General features: G+C 39.3%; 2 protein-coding genes and 1 long non-coding RNA gene across 13 annotated transcripts in view; 2 read left to right on the top strand and 1 right to left on the bottom strand.

Moving 5' to 3' along the window:
* Positions 1–8753, top strand: part of rgs19 (regulator of G protein signaling 19) — a 28142-nt gene extending 19389 nt beyond the window's left edge. For 7 of the 9 annotated variants that reach the window (XM_044125017.1, XM_044125042.1, XM_044125084.1 and 4 more), the window contains 4 exons: positions 357–532; positions 2306–2395; positions 3553–3787; positions 5510–8753. In XM_044125017.1, the coding sequence (XP_043980952.1) occupies positions 357–532; positions 2306–2395; positions 3553–3787; positions 5510–5698 (690 nt within the window). In that variant the 3' untranslated portion in view covers positions 5699–8753. The remainder of the gene's footprint in view (positions 1–356; positions 533–2305; positions 2396–3552; positions 3788–5509) is intronic. The other 2 variants (XM_044125026.1, XM_044125068.1) reach the window with 1 other exon arrangement.
* Positions 8315–19303, bottom strand: tcea2 (transcription elongation factor A (SII), 2). 3 transcript variants are annotated; one of them, XM_044125005.1, is made up of 10 exons: positions 19166–19303; positions 18236–18298; positions 17773–17878; positions 17437–17530; positions 17148–17272; positions 16894–16950; positions 15935–16089; positions 15702–15848; positions 15554–15625; positions 8315–8392 (listed from the first exon to the last, which is right to left on the bottom strand). In XM_044125005.1, exons 1-10 carry the CDS (start codon positions 19232–19234, stop codon positions 8315–8317), a joined length of 966 nt encoding a protein of 321 aa, XP_043980940.1. In that variant the 5' UTR covers positions 19235–19303. The 3 variants fall into 3 exon arrangements, with proteins under 3 accessions (XP_043980940.1, XP_043980924.1, XP_043980931.1); XM_044124989.1 differs by lacking the exon at positions 8315–8392 and adding an exon at positions 13935–14284; XM_044124996.1 differs by lacking the exon at positions 8315–8392 and adding an exon at positions 13935–14284 and having other exon boundaries at positions 17148–17269.
* Positions 18478–19613, top strand: LOC122835775. Its single transcript, XR_006371356.1, has 2 exons — positions 18478–19102; positions 19196–19613. It is a non-coding gene; the product is annotated as an uncharacterized LOC122835775 (long non-coding RNA).
* The last annotated feature ends 5973 nt before the right edge of the window (positions 19614–25586 follow it).

Raw genomic sequence — 25586 nt, 5'->3', positions numbered from 1 at the left:
AGCACTTAGTAACTTTATACACCTTTTTTTCCCCCCACAGATTCAGTAAAGGTACTGATGTTGTAGTTTGTCTAAATGACAACGACTAATAGCCTCCAGTTTGTTCCACTCGCTATTCAGATTTTGACTTTCATGGCTGTAGTCTGAGCTTTAGATTTGTCTGTTGCTTCTTCTTTATGAACACTGAACCTCTACTTACAACCACCATCACAAAACTCATCTGCTTTGATCAGGAGAATGTGCCGTCAGTGATCTCCAAATACAATTGAACAACTTTTAGTTGAGTTCATGTTTAGATTTTCATGTTGCTACTGTAAGAGAAGTGAACGTTACATTGGGTCTCCATCTCTGTGCAGTACACGGGTCCGATTCCAGCCGAGCAGGAGGGTGGTGAGCTGGCCATGGGCGGAGGTCGCAGTGAGACGTCAGCTCTGAGCGAGGCAGGAGAGGCCCGGGGTTTGACCACTACCCAGAATTCCCAGCGGCCTAATGCCTGCTGCTTCTGTTGGTGCTGCTGCTGCAGCTGTTCATGGTAAGAAACACACACACACACACACACACACACACAGTAACAAACATGTGCTTCTGTCATAAAACACTGAGGTAGGAGAGAGAAGCATGGATCCTGTTTAGCCCAGCTGTACAAAACTGCTTAATCACTGGTGAAATGAGCTCATTAGCAGCATGTCGGTAACTTTAGCAGGATTTGTCAGCAGAATCAAGAATCTGTGCCTACAAGCTGTTTAAAAAGTTATTACTGAGAAACCTATCTGTCAGATTTCAGAGAAACTGATTCAGAGGTTTATATTCAGATGATCAGATTTTCATAATGCATTTGTTGCAAATGCAAAACAAAGACTTTGTGAACTTGCACATTTGTTTTAAGAGCTGCATTGACTTTAGCTTTCTGGTCCAGTTCCTGTTTTGAACTTTCTAAGAACTAGAATTACCAGCATGCAGATTTATAGTAGCATAATAGCGTAGCAATAAAAAAGAAGAAAAAAATAAACAGTTGTTCTGTTTGTCTCAAAGCAAGCTGATCCTTTAAAGGAAAACCTTTTGTGTTACAAAGCTGTAAATTGAGGAGCAAACAGACCCTCAGAAATCCACCCATCCATCACACAAATGTCTGTTTAACAACACTTAACCTCAGCAAGCATTGCACTGTTCAAAAAAACCTCATCACTCTCTAACTGGCCTCCAAAATAAAACACAAACTTGAAAATTACTTTATGATAAAGGGTTGTGTTTTTTGCACAATTAATGTATTTATTTAACTGCAACATCAATTCGCTACAGAGTGCTGTATTTCCACTAACTTTAGAGGTAACCGCTTGGTTTGCTGGATTACAACATGGTTGCAATATCTGTCTAGAAAACAGCGATGGTTTCCTGAGTCCTTTCTTGAGATGATTTCATCTGGTCTTCATCTGCTTTAATCTCTACTGGCATCAGAAACTTACGGAAAGGAAGTCAAGTTGACTGAAATGGTTGTTCGGTGACATGAACTATAATAGAGATGTTATCTGCAGGAGGCTCTGGTTTTTGGTTTGCTCTTTTATTTTTTCTCTCTCCCTTCGCATCGTAAATGAACCCTAGTAGAAAAACAGCTAATGTAAATTACAACCTATTTGCTTGAGATTGGGAAGCAGAGTGAAGCTGATGTTTTATGTTTATACAGATTCATCAGCATAGCTTTAAGATACCATGTAAACATAACCCATAACCCAAACATAACCCATTGTCTCATATAGTTGCACAGCATACTGAGCTCATATTGATCACAACACGAGCAGTGCTAACATTAGCATACACAGCAAACACAAGCAGCTAGCTGAGATCATGTGAAAGCATCATGAACTTTAACACTCACTATTCACTCATTATTTACTGAGCTGTCGTTTAGCCTCTGAGCCAAGCACTGAACTGGCACACAGGTTGGAAAAGCATCGGTTTTGTTTGAGTGGATAGTGAACATTTCGTAGACAAATAGTTGATGAACATTTGATCCAGCAGTCAGACAGTAGCCATGCAGTGATTATGGCTCAGTAGTTCCCAAAGGTGCACAAATTATTTATAGCTCACTCTCAATTACACACAGACACACACAGTGAGAGTAAAGACACTTGTAACTACTGCAGTTAACATAACTGTGGCTGATGCTGTCATTAAAAGGGATAACGACAACGTTGTGTGTGACTGTACGTGTGTGTATAGTTCTAAAAGCATTAACATCTATGTAAGCTGTGGTTGGATTGGCGTGTGCGTGTGTGTTTCCTGCCTGAAAGCCGTTTTATCATGTTAGTCTCACCGTCAGGAATGAAGAGGAGAGACGGAAGAGAAGGAGGAAGAGAATATCACAGGACACCAAGATAGAAACCAAACTTGAAACCTGGTGAGATCTGATCACATATAAAAACTGAATTTGTTCAACTCACTTTTTTTTCTTTTTTTCTTTTTTTGCATGACACCGTGGAAAAGCATCAATGGGAGTTTTTGTAGTTTTGAAGAACAAAAAAAAAATACAGAACTTCTCAATTTTAGAAGAAGTTGAAAAACTGAGTTTCTGCTGCTTTGCCAACACATGACTTCCTGTAATCCAGCTCTGGTTCTGAATGAGCATTTTAGGCGTTGACGCTCACTAATGTATCAGTAAATGTTAGTAAAGACGTTTAGCTGCGCTAGAATGACTAAGAAACTGTGATTCTCAAATCTTTTTTACTTCTGACTCCAAAACATAGACATGGAACAAGTTCAAGGATATAAATCCTGCAACATTTATAGAAAAACAAGAAAACAGACAAAACAATTATTAGTTTCTATGAATGTTTTTATCATGGCAAATAATAAAAAAGTTCAGTAAGTCATTTATAAAGCAGAATAAACATGAGAATATCTAACATCAGTAATTAACATTTTAATGAGGGCGTCTCTTCTTCTTTCACCTTATTGTAGTTTCTATTGAATTATGATATAAATAATCCCAAAATTATGAAAATCTTCATTCTTTAGATTTTCTCTAAGTCTTCTTTGGAGGGTGAGAGAATGTACCATTACTTCAGTCTTATGCATATAACTCTTGTTTTGTTGCATAATCACTGAGGACTAAAAAATAACAAACAAATCATTGGAACCCAAATTTGACAGATTTGTGGCGCTGCAGGTAAATATCTGATAAATTTCCATTTGGACCTCCAACACTTAGATGATAATCTCCATCAAACTGCAGGGCAGCTATTATCTGTACAATTTCCTTTTATTTTTCTTAATATGCATAAATCTAGACACAGAATCTGAATATTCTTTCTGTGGATGTGGAAGTCAAGTTGTTTGTCTTGATAAAGTGTTGAAAGTGCAGCTGCTAATGACACAATATGAGTTTTAATTGTTTCTAATTTCTCCCTCTGTCTTGTTCTTTTAACCCGTAATTCCATGACCTCATTGTATTTCGCAAAGACTCCCTGCGGTACCAAAAACATTACTTTTCTTAAAAAAAAAAAAAAATCTATTTAAACCAAAACAAACAGATATTTTCCACTCTTCGTCCCACAGTCCCAAGCCCTCGGTGGAGGAGATCCGGATGTGGTCTCAGTCGTTCGACAAGCTGATGAGGAACCCCGCAGGTCGGAACGTTTTCCGGGAGTTCCTGCGGACCGAGTACAGCGAGGAGAACATGTTGTTCTGGCTGGCATGCGAAGACCTCAAACAAGAAATCAACAAGAGTGCCATAGAAGAAAAAGCTCGGTCCATCTACGAAGACTATATTTCTATATTATCGCCAAAAGAGGTAAAGTTTCTTCTGACTACCTGAAACAACGTTGTTAGTGTGTCACCAAACTGAACGGCAGTAATAGGAACTCCTGAAACACTCTGCTGCTGCACACGTCCAGGCTTTGATGTGCCAGATGTTCTGCACATGCTCAGTGCGCTCTGTGCTGATTGACCCAGTGATTATTGGTTGTTGGATGAAGAGACGTCCCTCCTGTTCAGGGGAGGAGGGTGGCTTTCTTCACTTCAACACATTTGTACTGTGTTTCTTAACTTGTAAGGCCCATTTTTCCAACAAACTCAATATTTTGAGGACACATAAGGCCTTATGGGGCCCAAAGCCTGGGGCCCATCAGAAGAACTTGTGTTTTATGGTAAGGGTCAAAGTTAGATTTTAGAAATAACTAAAAAATGAATGGAAGTAAATGCATAGTCCTTATGAATATAGACACATAATGCGTGTGTGTGTGTGTGAGAGCCCGGGGGTTCTCTTGTCTGGTTCCGTCCCCGGCTCGTCACAATGTGTTGACATGTCCGTGTGTACATGTATGCCACCACGTGTGTTTGTACAGTGTGTTTACAGGAAGCTATAAATTGCTGCTCTCATCACCTTCAGGCACTAAAACGTTTTTATAGACACGCACCAACACGCCCACACACAGCAACACGCACACACGCCCACACACACACACACACACACACACATACCAATACGCCCACACACACACACACCAACACGCCCACACACACACACATACCAACACACACTAAAATAGAGAGACATCCAGCCATGCGAGTTTGGCACAGAAGATGCATGCCAGGCTGTCTGCACATCTGACCTTGGTACGATGCCTATCTCGCTATTTGTGGGTTGTGTGCGTGGGTGTGTGTGTGTGTGTGTGTGTGTGTGTGTGTTAGAGGGACACATAGTCTTCCCTAAATAAGAGCAGAGGGAAAGCATAAGAGAAAGCTTGTCTTTCTATAAATATCTGGTGCTGCCTAGAGGGCTTGTGTGTGTGTGTGTGTGTGTGTGTGTGTGCGTGCGTGCGTGTGTGTGTGTGTGTTTCAGGGCTTCTCGCTGTACTTCTGCCTCTGAGAGCTGATTAATGATAAAACATCTGAGTGAGCACAAAATGTCAGCCTATAGGGTCAACTGTTGCTGCATGAAAACAGGGACATGAAGAAGTTTTTTTTTTTTTTTTTTTTTTTTTTTTTTTAAATCTAAAATATTTTTTTAAGAAAGCAGTTTTGGAAGCTGAAGCTCAATGCTGCTTGACTTTCAATGCTGCTTGACTTTCTATTGGCCGGTTCTGGCAAAGCAGCCAATCCAGGAGCCCCATTAATGTTCCTTGCTGTTGATTGGCTGTAGCCCAAGAGCTGAGATGAAGACGGTAGATATTAGCTTCAGTTGTAGACGGTTTCCACTGAACATGTTAAGGTATATTTGGTGTTTTATAAACCAAAACAGGCATTTTAAACAATTTAAAGTCAGTTTCAAGTAGTGGTGGGTTTAAGCTAACAGTAAAACATGCAGAGCTGAGAGAACACTTTCTGTTCACATGCAGAACATGTCAGCATGTGGGCAAAACACATTTGGTGGATACGGTCAGTGCAATATTAAACAATCAGATGTTTTTCTCATCTTATTACTGTAAATTGTTTGGAACAGATGTTTGTTTTTTTGTACGATCTTTAATAACATCTTTTGTCGTCTTTGTCTCCTGTTTGCTCTGAACTGAAGGTTAGCCTGGATGCCCGGGTTCGAGAGGTGATCAACAGGAAGATGCAGGACCCCACGCCTCACACGTTTGAAGACGCCCAGCTGCAGATCTACACGCTGATGCACAGGGACTCCTACCCACGATTCCTCTCCTCCAACATCTACAAGACCCTGGTTCTGGGCGGGTCCCGCACCTCCTCAGAGTCCTAGTCCTCCCTCCCGGAGCCCCTCGTCCGCCTCCATGCTGCCTCGTGTTCCGCGGACAGGAGCGTTTCACCTCCTCTGTCACACACTCCTCTGTTCAAATCACGTTTTCTTTGAATCACTGCCAAGACGACCTCACCTTCTCTTTTCCACCATCAGCTTCAGGTCTTTTTCAGGCCTTGAAATTTGAAATTAATTTGAATAAATGTTCTGCACATCCAAGTGAAGGAAAGTAGAATCAGTTAACATTTATTGCCAGAAATATTCAAGTTCAATGATCCTCACTCGTGTTTACAGGTCAAGCCCATCCATGAAGGCAGATTTAGTTTCTTCCTCTTTGTTTTCTTTTCTTTTTTTTTTCTGCTCTCCACCTCAGCAGTAAACAACCGGAGAAGGACGCGTTCCTGGATATTTAAGTATTTATGAGTTAGGATCTACTGTTATGTGGAGATGTACTTGACTACTTTGAGAGTCTGATGCATTTCAAGAGGAAAACCGTTCGTCTGTGCCAGGAACCTTTGGTGGATTCGCCGCAACGAGCCAATCAGAGGAGGACGTCCCAGACTTTCAACCTGCAGTCGCCTCTTCCTGACAAAGGACGGAACGCTGAAAGGAAAAGACGGATGCTGAATCATTCCCCCGTTCTTTCTGTTTTTCCTCCGTCCAACTGGAAAAACAGGGTGCTCGCTCCATCTCCCACTAAAACAAAAAACCCACAAAGTTTTCTGGATCAATCGTTTCCCACCTGTCATAAACAAACGGATGAAGGAAGGACGACATTCCTTCCAACTACTGATTTACAAAAAGACGACAAGTCTATTTTTTAAGAGAAAACTCTATGAAACAATTTTATTATATATATATATATTTTTTTTTCATTTTATTTCTCCTACTGAGTCCCTCACCTGAATGATATTATTTTTTGCAAGCAGAGGAGAGTTCCTCTGAGACTGTATTGATCTCCACCCAACACACACACACACACCGCAATAAAACACTGGAGTCCAGTCACACACTGATCATATTTGAGTCACTCTGCATACAGGGATTGTTCAGAAATCATAAGTTAATTCACTAAATAATTCCCAGTGATGAAGAAAACCCTGAGGAGTTAAAGAGGAGGAAAACAGAAGTCTGCTCTGAGCGTTTCCTGTTTCCCTCTCAGGGACAGTCGGTCTCTTTACTCAGGTTTTCCTGCTGGAGCTGTGTGTGTGTGTGTGTGTGTGTGTTACCATTAAAATGGAAGCGAAGGCAGCAGATGACCGCTTGACTCATATTCCTCACAAGACCAAAACCAACTTCCTGAACGGTGTTCAGGAGCAGCAGAGTTCAGCTTGAAGCTGGTTTTTAAAGAAAGCCTCAGTTTTTAAGCTTTATTGATTAATTCAGCCCATATATGATCAAAAGTTTGATCACATGTGGTTATGATTAGTGTTGACATAATCTTTTCTTGTTTTATTTTTTTTATGAATCCTAACTTTGCACATTAACTAATGAGCTTTTCAGTCCATCTGGTAACCATGAAAATATCTGACATGGAGCAGAGGTGTCCAAAGCGTGGCCTGAGGCCTGGGCTGATTTGGTGTGGCCCCCAAATATAATTCAAAAATGACATTAATTTGGCTGCTAACTTGTGCAGGTTGTTGATGCAAATTGAGACTTTTTGTTTTGAATTAGGGAAAAATTATTAGAAATAAATTAAAATCTTCTAATGAGGGGAAAACCATTGATGAAATAGAAAATATTCATCTTTTTGTATTTTTTGACTTTATGGGAAATAGGAACACATTTATGTAGTGACTTGGTTATGTAAATCTGCTTTTAGCTAATTGATTAAGCTTCTCTAAATATGGCAAAATTGATCTAAGACTAAAATCCTGTTTTTGTCCCAGTGAAGCTGAAAAACTAAAAATTGGAAGTTTTCTTTATTTATTGTTCGTTTAGATTATTGTTGAGCAGGAAAAAAGGTCATAAAATAATTTATGATTTTAAATTGTTTTATAAATTCTATATTTTTTTGACTCAAGTGATTCTGACTTGATGATTTTGGTCAATGTGACAAAACGTTTGGACATGGAGGCTAAATCTTTCTGCAGCCTGTTATTATGGCAGGTTTGTAAGATAATAATGATTTGCTTATTTAGTGTTGCAGTGACAACTTAAACACTGAGAACAAATAGTCTCATGAAAACAACTTAAAGTCTAATTTCTTTCCAAACCTGGTCTCAAAATTCAGCATGGTGGCCTCAATGAATAACATCTTCCTGTCTAAATTTAGTTGCATTTATATTAAAGAAAATTTTGTTTTGTTTTGTTTTCTGTCAAGCTGAGGATCCACATCTTTTCTAGAAAAGTTGCCAGTTTATTGTGCAACCTTTGGTGGATAACATTACTGCAGCCTAAAAATCTCACATATGTGAACAATAACCCTCTGTAGATCTAATTAGCCAATAACAAACAAGGATGATTCAATGTTTTGCACTTTAAAAATATCCAAAAAAATCAAAACGTACATTTCAGAACAGTCCCAGTAAGCATAGTAATTCAAACATTCATACACACACACACACACACACCAGGGTGGCCTACCTGGGCACTGCTGCTGCTGACCTCTGTAACCTCTCACCTTTGACCACACCACTGTCTGATGCCAACTTGCACGCCTGCTCCTGATTGGCTGCCGGAGGCCGCAGGGCTGATCTGTGGTTGGTCAGTTCAGAAAGAGGGGTGGGAAAAAACATCCCAGGAGCAAAAAAAAAAAAAAAACTTCATGAAAAATAGCTGATAAAAACATACAGAGATGAAAACAAGGTAACTATTGTATGAGACGGTATGCATAACCCCGGTGCTTCTTGGGAAATGTAGTGTGAGGAGAACAAATGTTTGTAGATGCCTGTAGCGGCAGACAGACCATTTAAATATTAAAAAAAGAGCTATCTGAGTCTTTTACCAGGTTGGCCACTCAGAATGCATTTACCTTAGTATTGTTAATGTTATTTATTTTATATTTTGTTAAAACTGTGATTTTAATTGTACATATATAAACAGAAACCCTTGAGCATCCAGTGAATAGCTGTGTCATTTGTTCTGCGTTGGTGTTTTTAATAAACCAGAAACATTTCAATCCGATTATTTAGAACAAACATAAAATACTCTGGTCTCCAACGAAGAAGACATTTTGGTTTTTACTGGTCATGCTAATACCGGAGGAGTCAGATTCCTTCTCAGTTTTTACTACGGCTTTTTCAAGGAAAGGATGAATTCATTGCGTTTTTAAAGCACAACATCACTGAACAAAGCAACATCATCTGATCCAAACGGATAAGTGTGGAAACGGCCTGGACATCACTCTAAAACCTGTCCAGAAAAGTTCTTCATGAGATTTCTTTTTTTTAAATGAAGTTTGCAATACAAGTAGACACGACTTCATTCTTCAGTTTTGATAGAAAGTGACTCAAATCTTGAAATAAATTTGTTTAACTGAGCCTAAAAGAATATGAAAACAGGATGCCATTATTTTAGTAAAGCAAACATGCAAAGTCAATTTAAATGTAAAAAAAATTGGGCAACTTTATTTGTCTTATTGGCCCATGAGTATTTTTGACTCAACAATTTTGTCCCACATGATAAAACATTTGGAAGCCATGTTCTACTGGATTAAAGAGCAGCGGTTGATTTAATGTGGATATTCTTTTTCAGGTATTTTTGGTGATTTTGCTGTTGCCATGGTGGCGCTGTTGGTAAAAATGTTGCTTTGGAGCGAGAAGTTTCTGGGTTTGCAGGCTCTCCTTGTGCATGTAAGCATTCTCTCCTGGTGCTACTGTTTCCTCCAATGAACAAAAACCTTTTTAGGAAAGAATAACTAAAATTCCCAGCGTCCCCAAACGCAACCCTATTAAACCTGTGTTGATTGCGTTAAAGATGGCTGCTTTCCAGGAAGCCACCAGCTTAAATTCACTTTGCCAGTTCTGACAAGATGAATTAGGCCAGAAGCAAATCTAAAACCGGTCTCTGAGATTTCCAGCAAAGAAACGCTGCAGTCCATTTCCTGAGGTGACACTTTAGTGAGTCGTGTTTGTAGTGAAAGTGAACCTGAACTGAGAAGAGTTAGCAGTGTTTATAGTGCTAACACCGCGCTCCTGAAGGAAACCAGCACATACCTTCTTTCACACAACCTATCAAACTGTCATTTTGCAGCTTCTGTGCCTGTTTTCTTTCCCACAGTTCACTGTAACTTGAGCTGCTATTGTTTGGGATTTCTCAAGTGTGTGTCACACATACACAAATGTCCAAACGTCATGCATGCATGTATGGAGGAGCAGCAAAATGGCTGGATAAGACATCAAAATGCCTGAGGCAGATTTTGTTTTTCTTCAACAAGTAGTAAAAACTTTGCAGCTGATATCTATAAAAGCTAAAGTTTAATTTCTGCTCATGCAAACTGAACGGATCATCTGAGCTCATTAGCAGAGGTCCTGGAGGAGCGCAGGTACAGAAGGTGGATGAGTTAAAGGAACAGAGTGTTTTAAAACCAACTTTTATACACCATGTTATAATATGATTCCCTCATGTTTGACAAATCCTTTAATCTCCCATAGCAACCATTTGGGGTGCCTAACAGCTAGTTTAACCACCGCACCTAAGACCATGAATGAATGGCTGTAAAAAGCTGTGGTGCTGGAAAGAGCAGGAGGTTCTTAAAGAGACAGATACCCAATTTTAAGGTGTCAAATTTTGTTTAAGTCATATTTGATATGTGGAGCCTTTTAAAACCACTGACGGTAACATATTGTACTTGACTGTGAACCTGTGACCTGGAAAATACAAAATACAACCTGTGGGCTGATACTGATGTCAAAACGATCTTATCTGCCTCTACAAAGGTCTGAAAACCCGCCACCATCTCCATTTGGTCCGCCATGCACTGTTTAGTCAACTCACTTTTGTCAATTTAGCGACTGTGTTACTATATTTAGCGACACAAAAAATCGGTATGGGACAGAATCGGAATCAGCAGGTCAGGCGTGAAGTGGATGGAGAAAAAAAGTGACAGCTGGTGATCTTTGACAGAAAGATGGCTGAAAAGGAAAAGGGGAAACGGTAGGATTCTGATTGGACAGGATAAGAAATGATGTCATCAGCAGCAACAGTCGATTTTCACAGTTGAAATTCATCGAGTTATGGAGGAGGAAATCCAGAGCGGTTGGTTTCAAAACCACACAGGGATGCAATATGGGCCCTCTAGTGGTTTATTAACGCAACTGGCTGATCTGTTCAGTCATTTCATTGAGTGGCTGTAAGGATTTATGTTTTCAAATCTGTGAAGCCTTTTCTCAACTGCTCTACCGTTTAGAAAAAATATCAGTTACCTTCACTGAGATATTTATCTGCCACTTTGCAGTAAGATTAACTTTATGAACAGTTAATAACCTGTTATTACAGCCTCTAAAGCAGGACTTTTTGTTATGTGGGCCAAAAGCATCAGCTTAAAAGTACACACCGTGTAAAATAATATTTCAAAAACTACTTTTCTTTGACCTACTCAACAATAAATTGAGCATGAACTGTTTCAAGTAAACAACTAAAGTGGTTGGATTGATTTATAGCAGGGGTGTCAAAGTCAAATAGACGGAGGGCCAAATAAAAAATTTAGCTACAAGCCGAGGGCCGGACTGATCGAATGTTCATTGAAATTTTTTTAAATGACGCATATAGTCTAGTAAACCTAATTGAACCTACTGAAAACCTAACAAATATATTCCAATATGATCAGATAAATAAAGCAATATTTTCTTATGGCTCTGTCAGTAATCTTTAATTTTCAACAGACACAACTGAAATATTTTTAAAATATAATTGGATTGAAATACAATAAAATAAAGTGCAAAACTCTATTAATCAAAAACAACACTTTCATCAAGGAGAAGTAATATGCAGTGAAAACAAATATTAAACTTTAACTTTTAAACTTGAACTGAGTAAAACCTCTAAATATAAACTCTAAACCTTGTTTGAAACCCCCGGTTCTCAGTGTCCACCTTCCTTTTTGCCATTTTTGATGGGTATCTGAAAGTTAATTTTACAGTTATGCTGATGACTGCTGTGCTAATAACCCTTCTAGACCGGACGTGTCGCCGGCGACACATCTAAATTTGCAGTACCGTAATTCCGCCACACGTAGCGCTAAGTGGAAAAGTTCCAACGGTTTCTGAAAGGGGAGACGTTGCACTTTCCAGCAAGTATCGGGTTAATACGGTAACTTCGCAGCTGAGCTGCAGAGAGTGTAATTAATCCGGGGGGCACTCGTTTAATAGACGGTATATTTCGGCAATAACTTGGTGGATATTGAAAGTTCCGGTTGTTATGGATACATGGGTAAGTACATCATCTCACAGAACATTTAAAGAACTACTTACAGTTCAAATAAGGAAGATATTTTTTTTCAGACGGGGTGCCGGCTTGCTGCGGTCTGCGGGCCGGTTCTAATAATAAATCAAGATCATCCCAGGGGCCGTAAAAAATCTTCTCGCGGGCCGGATGTGGCCCGCGGGCCTTGACTCTGACATATGTGATTTATAGGAACGGGATTGTAGATTCAACACTTCAAATGGTTTTTCTGTTTTCCTTGCTAAATTAAAGGAATCCAGTTTGTTTCTTATTTTGGGAGCGAACTGACAAAATGCTTGATATGATTCAGTCAAGATCTGATCTAATTTTCCACCCCAGAACTTATTACCAACTTTAATCAGCAGTAATGAGGCAGCATGTATGCTAAACAAATGTAATAAGCTAAGAATAAGTTGAAGCTGTTTGATGCCATGGAAAAGTTTGACAGCGTTTGTTTTCCGTACCTGTTGAACCCTGTGGAGGGTCAGCAGAGGCGGATGGGAAAACGTATTGCCAGTTATTACCAGAAACAAGGATTAGCATCATTCAGCTGCCACTCGACTTCTGACATGGTTGGAAAAGTGACCTTCATTTGTGAGTTTCTTCATTTCGAGCCGTTCTTTAACAGCCCAACAGTTGCTGTGGGTCGGTTTGTGTCGTCCACTGCGTGCCGTCGGCCGCGTTTCCATCCAGGCAGAAGATGGCGAGCAGAAGGTGGAACATCAGAGCCCAGAGCCTGAAGAGTCTCATCACCTCCCTCCGCCTCCTCCTCTCATGCTCATGTATGGGAAGAGCTCAGTGCTGTTTCCACAACAAACACTGCAGGAACTTTCTGCGCTCGGCTTTCTCACCACTTCTCATCTCCTCTGTCAACACGCTCGCCACCGCCGCCATCACTGAGAGGAACGGTCAGCGTCACGGGGCTTTCGCCTGGAAGCGTGATTTATTTAAACTGTGACTTGAATATTTTCTCTTTTACAGTCAGTCAGTATCCTCTGAAGGACTGGTAATATTCTGACACCTGCATAGAGCAGCTCTTGCAGCCTTTAAAAAAAAAATTCAATCAGTTTATTAGAATTTTGATCCTTACTTGGTCTTTAACTTATATATATTATTATCCACCACATCCACACATTGGCTCTCTGTTTAAAATGTCTGAAAAGTTTTCATTTCTGCAAAGACGTAGAAATGCAATGATACAAAAATCTGGGACAATATTGATATCCGATATTAGTATTGCTTTGAAGGTCAACATTGCATATATTTTCCTACTCTAGAACTGCAACTAACAATTATTTTAGCAACTGATTATTCTGACATTTAATTGGACATAAAACCCCAGGGATGTTCTGGAGACTTATTATTTAATGAGTTAAGCTTATTTCACACTAGAAATGCATGAAAATAGATTTTTTTTTTAAAGTCAGAAAACATTTTATGTCCTAAAATGAAATAACAGAATTACTTTAGTCAATGCCTGATCATTTGTAGCAAAGGATGCACCTGGAGCTAAAAACAAAACCAGAATTTGGATTAACCAAAACTGAGGCAAAAGTTGCTTAATAGGAGATTTTTAAAAAAATAATTTGAACCAGGTGAAGCCAACACAAAATTTATACACATTTGTACAGTTTTGGCTTAATTATTGCTCTGCCTTATGTTCTTTAATCTCATGGCCTTATTGGAGGCCGACTCCAGTTAATTATTAGTATTTGATCAATTAATTAGTTGACAATTATTTCAATAATCGATTCATCTGATTAACTGGGAAGGAACAGGATTCCACTGGTTAAATGGACCAACACTTCATTGAATTTTACTCTTTCAATAAAAGCAAACAAATAAAGAAAATAGATCAGGGGCTGGATGTTAATCCAAGAGCAACTTTAATGTAAGTGCGAGAAGAAAAATACGTGGCAGGAAAACAAGGCAAAGAAAGGCATCATCATCATCATCACCACTTTTACCAGGCCTAACTGTAAATGTGCTTAAAGCTCGCTCCATACAAAACTAATCAAACAGAAACTTCTCCATATTTTCATCTTAGTATATTACAACTGTTAGTCTTATATTTATAAAAAAGAAACTACAAAATAAAAAATATTTTGCAAATTCAAATTTAATTATTTACTGACTTTGTTTCTTTACTCAATAATATACACACACACACACACACACACACACACACACACGTGTTCAGCAGAACTGTGAAGAGAAAGAGAAGACGGGGTGATTAGAGTTCGCCTGTCGGGGTTACAGGTGGAAAATGTTCAGCTTGCAGCGTCACCTACAAGTTGGTGCAGTTCAAGTTTCTCCAAAATGCAATAAAACCAGAGAAAATTTTTTTTTTAAATGACTAAAATGACTAATATTACTGCCAACCAGCTTCCATTTCAGTCACTTCTCAATTTCTGAGTCTCAAAATGTACAACTTTTGGAACTCAAATTACCAAAGTTTTCAAGAAAATTTTTAATTTTCTTCAAACTGCTAAGACAGTTATATATATATATATATTTATATAAACTATATTTGGTGTTTGAACCATTCAAACAGGCTGTTCTAAGAGTTTTGAGAAAAAGTCTCAGGTAGTTGCAGATTTTATTGGAGGTTCACTGTGTGCTGAAGTTTGTGATAACGTAGCAAATGTCAGACACTGAATAGAAATCTTTCAAATACACATTCATTTAATGTGGTTATTACATTTCCTTAATGTTTTTGCCTTTATTTTGTAATAGAAAATGTTGAGAAATGTTGGTTTTCTTGCAGAAAACTCTCCATGTTGTCTAAGAACATTCAGGTAGAACTAGAATAACACTGATAACCTGCAGGTTAGGAGTGATTATCTCAGATTTAATACGCTGAGCTAATTAAAACATTTTCACTCAGAAGAAGTTCTGTGAAGCTCTGAGACTCAGAAGTGAAACTCAACCTTTACAGTCTCAACCTCTCAAGAGATGCACCGAAAAAAACAGTGATAAACTGTCCAACTATAATGTTAACATCCAGCTGGTGGGTTATTTCAATACCTATAAATCTGATTTTTGATCATTTCTATCAGAGGATCAGTGAGTGAAATCAGTCAGCTCACCTCGACCCAGAGCCAGCAGCTAAATAAGGGAGGGATGAAGGACTGGAAAAGAAAGGAAGGACTAATATGGAGGGGAAAGGTGGACAGCCTGAGGGGGAGGGTGAAAGGGAAAGTGAAGAGGTGGGAGATGTAAGCAGGAGGGAGAAGAACGAGTCGATGAAACTGAAGAAGGAGGAGGAAGGGGGGGTGGAGGAAACAATGGAAAAAGTCTGGGGAAAAAACAAGAACAGAGGACATGAAGAGAAAGATGAAAGAGAGAAACATGAAGGTGAGTGAAGAGGAAGAAACGAGAGCGCAGTCTCTGCTGCCACCTTGTGGTAAAACATCAAACTGCCCTCAGAGGATGTTGGCGAGACCCACAAGAGAAAACCCAACGTCTCCTCACCTTCCATCGGTTGCCGCAGCCGTTACACAGAACGAAGGTGGTCATGGGTTCGTCGGCGCTGCGGGTCTGGACCTGGAAACAAACCGGACCAATGGATGAAAGCAGAACGCAGCCTGGGGTTCCTCCAGGGCGGACTCTGGTTCCGTACCTGTGTGTACGTGCAGTTCTTGCCGTGACACTTGCTGCAGATGAACATGTCCGTCTCGGTTCCGCCGACCTTGGACAGCTGGTGTTCTCTGATGGACTCTTTGGTCAGAGCCTCTCTGATCTGCTTCAGCTCTGCGCTCGCCATCTCCTGGAATCACACCCACAACAACAGCTGTCTCCCACGGTTACCGCCTGACACTGAACTCATCAGCGTCTGCAGTCTGCCGGACTCACCTCAGCCGTCATGGAGGCGATGCGTTCAGGTGTGATGCTCCCACACAGGACGTTGCGTCTCAGCTCCGGGTTCTTCTGGTCCTTCAGGTTGGAGATGCGGCTCCGCAGCCGCGTCTTGTACTTCATGTCTGTGGATTTGAACTCCTGAAATATCCGTGAGGACGGTTCACTGTCAAGGACTAAAACACATCTACAGTGAGAAGGAGTGGGGACGATGTCTACAGCGTTTAAACTCTGTGTCCAGAATGTGTGGGGTCTGCTGAGATGTTAGGTGTAGGTCTGTACAATTTCTGAATGGAAGGAAGCTCAGAAAATAAATGCTTCAGAAACGTTTAAATAAAATTATCAACACTGACCATCAGAAAGTGAAACACTTCTATAAAAACAAAGGATTTCTTTTAGTTTCCTACTGGACTGTTTAAATGTGTCAACAGAATATTAATAAGGACAGAAACTGAAACCGTCTCAGCATCAAATCTCATCCCAACAGGTCTCAGGTAGTGAGTTAAATATCATTACTCCACAATTAGAAAGTCACGGCATGTAGGATTTCATTTAAAAGATTTTCCAGAAAATCAGGAGTCACTCTACTTATGAACTCTCCACTTGTGCCCCCTGGTGGTCGTTGCAGACATAACAGCGTCTTGCAAACTGAATTATTCACCCAAAACAGGATGAACCATCCTTGATTTAGCACTGGTTCCATCTTAACTAAAAAAATTTTAATTGTGGCTTAAAAAACCAAAGATTCAAAATGTTACTGTGGTCTAATCAAAGTCCTGATTGATAAAAACTACCTTTTATCACATGTTGGGTCAGATTTATGTTCAGCTCGGTCAGAACTGCACCATCCTGCATGGCACTCATATAAACACTCATTTTTAATTAGAAAATAACTGAATAAAAAGGAAAAACTTCAAAGTTTTGGTTCTATAATGTGAATTAAATGTGAAGGATATGTTCCTCAATTTGTGCTGCTAGATGTTCACAGTCAACTCCAACGGCCTTGAAGTCATCTGAAACACACAACGTGTTTTTGTTTTTTTTTATTATTATTATTTCATCAGGGACTGACAAAAAAATTTTTTAGAGAGCGGTCAAGTAAAACCAATTAACCAATTTAGGAAGAGAGCAGGAAACAAGAAATTAAGCAACGTAGCAAGTAACTAAGGGATTGAAGTCGAGGTTTAACACAGATTAAAGATGTTCTCACCTCCAGTCTGCAGAGCCGCCACCAGCAGCTCTCGACTCTTGGTCCGCACGTTGTCCGTAGTGACGGGGACGGGGGGGAACGAGGTGAACCGGTGCGTGGTCGGGGTCTCCACAGACTTCTCACTGCTATGAAATGAGAGGATGAGATGAAACATGGCTGCTAGGAAACAGAGACAACTTTCAGGACTCTACTAAGAGAACTATAAGATATAATCTCTCATTTAGTTTCTTCACCACAGACAGTAACTCTGAATAACTGTAACCAAAGGCAGCATCATGCTGGTCAGAACCTCTTCTCAGTGGAGCCGGAGTCCTTGGAGGTAGACGTTGACCTCACCAGAGAGCCTTCCTTCTTCTTCTCATCAGGCTTCCCTTCTGCGCCATCTACAGACAGAAAACACACACACACACATCAACATGAACACAAGAATAACATTTCTTCAAGTGAATTTTGAAGATTCAAAGCTAAAACTATTTGAATCAGAAAAACAAAACAACTGTGAGTCTGAGAAATGATGCGTTGAACACTAACTTGGAGGGAAAACTAACCGGTGGATCACCGTTCATGTGTGAACTAGTTAGTTGCTGACTAGTTACTGACTAGTCCACAGAGAGGCGGCGCTCACCCAGGAGTTTCTTCCAGGACTTGATGAGAGTTTTGGCCAGAGTCTGAACTTCCTCATCTGAACTCTGCTTCCTCACCGCGTTCACCGACATCCCAACTCTGGTTGACTGAATTCAGACGTTCGAGAGAATCAAAAAATTATCACAAAACCCCAACAAAATAATCCTTTCCTTTTGTTATAGAAGACATCAGAGAATATATCCCATTTCACAAGAATTTCAGGTAAGTCATCGATCATATTGTTACATCTTGCAAAAAACTGTCTGACAAGTAGATAACATGCTACAAAAAACTACTAACTTGCCCTGGTTTGTCTGTTGACCATGAGAGTAGACAGAAAGATGGTAAAAGAAGCTCTAAACATCCTGAAATACCATCCTGGGACCTACAGCCAACGCCTGCTAATGATGAAAGTGCATCAGAAAGACGCAGAATGAGGAGGAAAACACGAAGGTCAGACTGACCTGCAGAGTTTCCAGAGACATCTTCATGTTCTTCAGTTCCCTCAGTAAATCAAGAGCGCCGTCCTTCAAAGGAAGAAAGCTTTAGGTTCAGATCTTAGCCTCTAAATATAACACCAACTTACCAAGCTGAATAACCAGCTTTCTATCCAAACACAGAACATATTTACACCAAATAATTTTTTTAATATTTCTACTTCTACTATTCTATGCAGTTTTAGCAATATTGGATTTATTTACCCACATGAGCTCTTCTTGCTGGTGAATAAAACAATCAAATATTTTGATTACAGTACAGTTTTTAAAAAGGTTCATGAGAGCACAATATGGCTGATCCCGTTTTCTTCTGTGTCTGAGCCAAATGAATGGAGACACTGAATGCAGCTGCAACCTGAAGTTAGTCATTTAACGGATAGCATTAGCTTTAAGCAACTTTATAGGGCCAAACATGTTTCAATAAATGAAATGAACATTAATTTAATAATTAATAAACATTAATTTGATCATTTTAATTAAGTAGTTTGTGGTTTTGTTGGGTTTTTTTAGTCATGACTCTTTTAAAGCAATATTATCAACGCAGTGACACAATAACCACACACACGTTGATTCATTAATTCAGGGTAAGAAAAATAAAACCGTAAACCAACTGAAGTGATGACGTAACTAATTCCAGGTGCGTGTGTTTATTTAAATGACAACTTTCTGACCAATGGCTGCCGAGATTCAGAACTAGCAAACCACTTTAAAAAAGGCAGAAAACTCGGCTTGTTTTATCAGAAACTTTAACATTTTCTCTGTCAGACCAGGAATAAACGGCGTTAAAAGCCGCTGTCCCCGTTTCCAGAATCTTCCCTCCCTCTCCGGTTAAAGGTAGACTCATCACTTGATGGCTGCTCTCATTCCGCGGATGCAGCAACTGCTTTGTGCTCTTACCGTGTTTTTCTTGTGCACCATTTTATCCAGCTTTTTGGCGATGCGCTCCACTTCCTGCGTTTTGGCCATTTCTGGGGACTCTTCCTCGTCAGTTCAGCTGCTCTGCTGCGGCGAAAAGCTCCATGTAAGAAGAGGGGAAAAAATCCCTCTCTCTCTCTTTTTCTGTCCTTCTTTCCACACAGTCTGTCGGGTTTCTCTCCCAGCTGCTGTTTCTCGCTCGCTCGTTTGTTGTGATGTGACACCGAGGGACGATGGGAAATGGAGTTTGTACATGGAGACCAAAACCCAACTTCTCCAGTTTTCTAAAGATAACTACCAGCACAGTGAATAAAATAAAATTGTATTTCCGTAAAAAGCATTATGTGAATGGAAGGTTTCTTTGTAAGAAATAAGCAAACCGATTTCAACATATGGTTGTGGCTTTTTATTAAAACATATGGAAGCAAAACTCATCTGGAAACTATAGTCTCAACATTTTTTCCCTCTTATGTTGGAATAAAACATTTACACATTTTTAGGAGGGGCATAAACGAATAAAACAAATTATAGTGATAAAATGTAAAAAGTGTGAACATGTTATTGTATGTGAAATCTATATTATTTGGTAGTAAAAGTACTAAAATATTATAAAATGTAACTTTATTTTTATATAATGAAAATATTAAATACCATAATCTAGTCCTTATAACTTAGTTAAAAAATTTGTAAACAATATATTAAAATGAAAGATATAATATGAAAAGGGCTGGCAAAAAAGTAGGTATTGTACCTTACATAAGGATATTCACTGTTACGCAAAAAAGAAACTGGAGAACTTTTTTTCAAGTCCTATGCAGACAAAAATAAATATCATTCCTAAAAAAAAAAATGTGTTAAATCTTGGCTTTACCTTGGGAAAAATTGTGGAAAGGTGATGTAATTTTTGTAAATACATGGACAAATTTTATTAAAGTAAATAATTTTAGGCGTATTTTATTAGATGTTTAGGGAATATTCCGCGAGTTAACAGTTTTTCTGTCATAGCTGTTACCTTTCCTCCATCACTATCATGCTTCGAGCTCAGGAGAGACTCTCTGCTGAACACTGTTGTGTCAACAAAGAGGTGCTCCATCTTTTAGACCATGACTGCTGTCCTCATCATAAAACTTCTGTACCGGATGAGAAGTATCTGTCAGTTCACAGCCACAAATCAAAGGAACAGACTCAGCTTGGTTAGCATTGTCGCCTGCTCTACAGAACTGGTTATCTCTCCAAGTCCTGGGTTCATCTCAGGATTTTAACCAACGCTGCAGACTGAGCTGTGTATGAAAAAGAAAAAATGAGCTTCATAAAAGAGGAAAAACATCATTGGAGCTTTTGAGTTTATATTAGATTATACAGATAATTCTAAGAAAATTCAGTAAATTTACTGCTCATATAAAATAAAGAGAAATTTTGCTTTGATCAAACAGAAATACTTTGATATATGACTTTATAGTCCACATAGTTTTAAATCTACAGATGCTTTTGCATGTTTATTTTCTAAATTGTCTCTCCTAACATGCTAACATGCTGCTATTTCTATCAAGGAAGCCCGTTTTTGGACTTGTGTGTTCCTCCCGTCCTCCACTAGATGTCAGTATTAAGTTATTTTATTTTCTAATACATTTTCCTTTTTTGTCTTTCATTCCACAAAATGTCAAATTGAACAATTTCAAAAGAAAATATATTATCAAAATGAGCTTCAAGAAAATGTTTCTAACTAAGTGGGCAATAAAGCATCACAATTATGTTCAATTGAAGTTTTTCAAAAACATGTTTTTACGCAAGTCATAGAGAGCGTGAAGGGGTTGGCTCTCGTTTTTACTTCACTGCTTTTTAAAATCCATGTTAATTTGTTTATATGACTAAACAGAATCTCGACACATTCAATGGATTAAAAGTAAACCTCATTATGGGGCAAAAGCTAAAACAAAGTAAAATAGCAGAGATGCTGATTTCAGTGAGAAGCAGAAATGGATGGAAATCTTTCATATTTCTATATGCTCCATGTAATCTAAACCACTCACAGCGCCGCCTGCTTGTAACTTTCCCTCTGTCCTCATCCAGATTTCAGCCTCTCTGGAGTTGAGATGAGTGAATAAAGTTTCTTTTTGCAGCTGAACTCTCCTCAGGCCAAAGCTCTCCAGTAACATTACCGACTGCCAGCCTGTCAGACTCTACCAGAATGTTTGTTTGCTCCAGAAAACTTCTTTCACTTCTATCCTCTCTGCTGTCTATAATTTCACTTCTTTGTGTTGTCATATCTTTCATACTCAGTTTCATTGCTTTATTACTCAGTTTCCCTGAAATCTTTTCTGCCAACTCTTCCTCATTTTCATTTGTTTTCATTATTGTTGTCTTTGCAGCACAGAATCTGATCCTCCTCTTTGTCTCATCCCTTCTTCACTTTTCTGCTGATCATTATTTGTTCCTTTCCCCTCTGTGATTGCATTTCACTCATTTTTTAACACATTTTCATGCATCTGTATTCCTAGTAAAAAACAGCCGTGTTTCAGTGGGAATAGCAGTGTTTGCTGCTATATTTAGCAACTTTTCTGACATAATGAGGAATCGTCAGGTCAAGCTTTTTAAAAATTGGTGATTGGACAGAAAACCTGGTGCATCGCTATAAAAAAGGGCCAGACCTTCCACCTGCAGCAGATTTGCTTTAATAAGGTGCAGAACCAATATATGTATTTTTACCTGCTGTTACTGTCTTTTTAAGTACATCTTCTTGAGTAGTTATGTTTTTATTTTTTATTTATTTAACCTTTATGTAACCAGGTAAGTTTACTGGGAACAATTTCTCACCTTCAATGACATTAAAATATTATACACTGTGTTCTAAATTATTATGCAAATTGGATTTAAGTGTCATAAAGATACATTTTTTTGTTGTGCTATTAAATTTATAGATGGTATTGTATGTCAAGGCTCTTTGAATCACTGTAATTACTTTCGGAGAGCTGGATTGATTAATTTGTCTGGTGAGCTCAATTAAAAGAAATCTACTTCAGAAGGATGTTCCACATTATTAAGCAGGCCACAGGTTTCAAGCAATATGAAAAAGAGAAAGAATCTCTGCTGACAAAAATCATCAGATAGTGTAGTTACATATGACAAGGTATGAAAACATTCAATATTTAACAAAAACTGAAGTGTTATCGTACTGTGAAGAGATTTGTGTCTGATTCAGAACAAAGATGGTTTGTACAGATAAAGACATAATGAGGAAGGTTTCTGTTAGACAAATTCATGGGATCAAGAGAGCAGCTGTTAAAATGCCCTTTCAAAGCAGCAAACAGTTATTTGAAGCTGCTGGAGCCTCAAGGTGGAGGATCCTCCAGAGGCTTGTGGTCCATGAACCTACTATTGGGCCCCTAACCAGAGCCGGTCTCAGTGGGCCCAGCCATACATAAAGATCCATTTTCAAGCAGACTTGTTCACTGATGAATGCTGTGCAACCCTGGATGGTCCAGATGGACGCAGTAGTGTTCTGCCCCTCAGACAATCTGGCATCAGCCGAAGTGACTTCACTGCAGAACGTGTCGGCTGATATTGTGATTTCAGCGAGTGATGCAGCGGCTGCCGGACTCATTTACCAACAATGAGGAAGAATTACCCCCTCAACACAATAGTTGGCCGGATTTTTGAAGGAAATAAGAATGGCTCCATCCATCCAACAGAGAGGGCTCTTCCTGTCTCCCATCATAACTTGCAGTTGCTCTATAGATCTAGTTTGGGCAGAAAGAACACTTCCTGGTGGCGTGTGAAGGTCAAAATGAAAAGCTGGAGATGAAGGAAAGTGGGCACTTCCTGCTCCAGATGAGGCCCTGTGGATCCAGTTGAAGCAGAGAAGGACTTCCTGGCGTCAGAGGTTACCTGAATGAGTCCATGCATCAAGAGAAGAGAGGCCGCATTGATCTCATTCACAGAATAAATGCTTCTCCGGAAGTTACCCACAATGCACAGAGCAAACGCCACTGCAACCAAGATCTGGGGTACCAGGAATATTCCACACGGAGACCAGGAGGCCAACGCGGCTAATGTAGGTGGATACATTGGTCCTATCTGCAAAGATCAGTTTGTATTTAGCAGAAAATGCTTCAGTAACGACGTAATAATGTTTTTAATAATGTCTAGAACTTTCTTCCAACTTCAAAATCTTTTCTGATGAACGAAGGCCTACGCAAAGTTCTGTAAACATGATGGATGGAGATGGAGGCATTTTCCCAGACAGACAAACTCTTCTGTATGCTCCTCATGTTTTTATTAATAACCTCCATCTGTCTTCCACATGCAGGAATCTTCATGCTGATCTTTAAGTCCTGCTGATGCTGCATCATAGATGTACAACCTCTCAGACAAGTTAGTTTTCCTGCCTGTTTAAATGTTTCACTAACCTGTGAGAGTGCATGTTATTAGAGCCGCATGCTTTTTATTTTGAGTCTATAAATATGAGCTTCTATGCACCCACAGTCGCCTGAAAGTATGAAAAGTGAAAAACTGTGATTGATTTGTGTTTCTGTGGGGATTTCATGTTTGGTTTTGCAGCTGCTGGTGATGTAATGTTTTCATTCTGATTGTCTTTTCCAATGTATGTTTTAAATGTTACAGTTTTACCCAGAAATCATTGTGTGATTTTTATCCTTTTAAGACAAGTGCAGTTTATTTTACGTTCTGGTGTTGGACGGATCTGGAACAATTAACCAAAGTTTCATTTGTTTTTCAGATGGAAATTCAATATTTACAATTCATCAGCTGTTTGATAACCTCAGCAATAAATCACCAGAAAATGTTATAAATAAATATGAAAACATTTTAAGTTAACATTCATTTATTGTGTTCTGCCTTAATATTAAATCCATAAATAATCCAAATGAATGCATCCATTTTCTCTGCAGTAGTCGGTCTCTATCATTACCTTACCTTTTCCAGGAGCATATAAAACAAGTGTTCTTATTTTTCTCTTAAAACAATCAAAAATAATGAAAAAAATGCATCTTGATAGATTATTGGTATACAAAAAATTTACCTAAAGCTTTGTTGTACTTCATAACATGATCTGAACAAACCAGTTCCATCTCTGACTTTGGTAGGAAAACGTGTTTCCAACTGTTAAGCCCCAGTGAATAAAGCAATATTTCAAAACTGTTTGTGCGGCTTTGGACAATAACATCATTGTGCTGCAGGCGTTTAGCTTTATTAGCTGTGTCTTTTTACAGATGAAAGAAGAGGAAGAGGAAACACAAATCTGCAGGTTGAAAGCTCTCTGACACCGGACTTACATGCATGACAGTTTGCCACATTATTAAATATTTTAGTCTGGGTTCAATATGTGAAAATAATACAGAAGTGCCAGTAATCCTTTCTAATTGATCAAAGGGTTTTCTGCACTGTTAAAGTTAGCATGCAGTAGTATCTGTCAGCATTTATAAAGGGAGTTTATAATGTTTGTATGATAGTTTTTTTCTGTATTTTTACATTAAAATTAGCAGTTGTACAATCATCTCATCAATACAGGAGAAGCTGATAAATTGTCCGTCTGAAATGACTCCATCCATCTAATTAGCAGCCTGCTAGTAAAACGTAATAAAACGGGCAGATGTTCCTACAAATAATTGTCTGGCTGCGTTAGCATTGCTAGCTCCAAAGAAAAGCGTGTCGCCGTCATCGCGTCACATCAAAATGACATCCACACTGTAAAACACATTGTTAAAATTAGACCCAGCTGCCAGATGACTCTTAATCTGTGGGAACTTAGTGAAGTTTCTCAACTGATTCCGTTCATGTTGGAATAAGTGATCCAGGGATTACCACAATAAGAGCACAGTTTGTTGTTTGTCAAGTATGTCTGCTTTGATGCTCTGCTGCCTCTGTGATTCTTTTTTTTTTTGGTTGGGGGATTCTGTAGGATCTGTTATGAGTAACGATACTCGCCATAGATTTGTTTGTATGCGGGAGCAGCTGTTTAAGATTTTCACCACCCAACTAAGGCTTGGAGTGAAAGACTCAAATTGCACAGTATGGGGTACAGACGTAAGAAGGAGATAAAGCAGGGGCAAAAGCATATGGAGCAGGAGGTTTTAATTATATCATAATTATCTGGGGCTGCTCAGTGACGCACTGTTGCCTTGCAACAAGAAGGTCCTGGGTTTGATTCCCGGCCTGAGGTCTTTCTGCATGGAGTTTGCATGTTCTCCTTGTGTTCTCTTCGGGTTCTCCGGCTTCCTCCCACAGCCCAAAACCATGACTGTCAGGTAAATTGGACTCTCTAACGTCTCCCCAGGTGTGTGAATGGTTGTGAGTCCTGTCTGTCTCTGTTGCCCTGCGACAGACTGGCGACCTGTCCAGGGTGACCCCGCCTCTCGTCTGGAACGTAGCTGGAGAGGCACCAGCA

The sequence above is a fragment of the Gambusia affinis genome, linkage group LG01 (assembly GCF_019740435.1).
Source record: "Gambusia affinis linkage group LG01, SWU_Gaff_1.0, whole genome shotgun sequence".
Lineage (NCBI taxonomy): Eukaryota > Metazoa > Chordata > Actinopteri > Cyprinodontiformes > Poeciliidae > Gambusia > Gambusia affinis.
The sequence above is the reverse complement of the archived record's forward strand: the minus strand, read 5'-3'. Positions and strand labels throughout refer to the sequence as shown.

What these genes read in the sequence shown, in the direction of transcription:
- tcea2 (XM_044125005.1), bottom strand. Translation starts at nt 19,234, where the DNA reads ATGGCCAAAACGCAGGAAGTGGAGCGCATCGCCAAAAAGCTGGATAAA. An exon ending in TGTCTCTGGAAACTCTGCAG is followed by an intron (nt 17,879 to 18,235) that starts GTCAGTCTGACC and finishes GTCTGAATTCAG; the next exon opens with TCAACCAGAGTTGGGATGTC. An exon ending in GTCCTGGAAGAAACTCCTGG is followed by an intron (nt 17,531 to 17,772) that starts GTGAGCGCCGCC and finishes TTCTGTCTGTAG; the next exon opens with ATGGCGCAGAAGGGAAGCCT.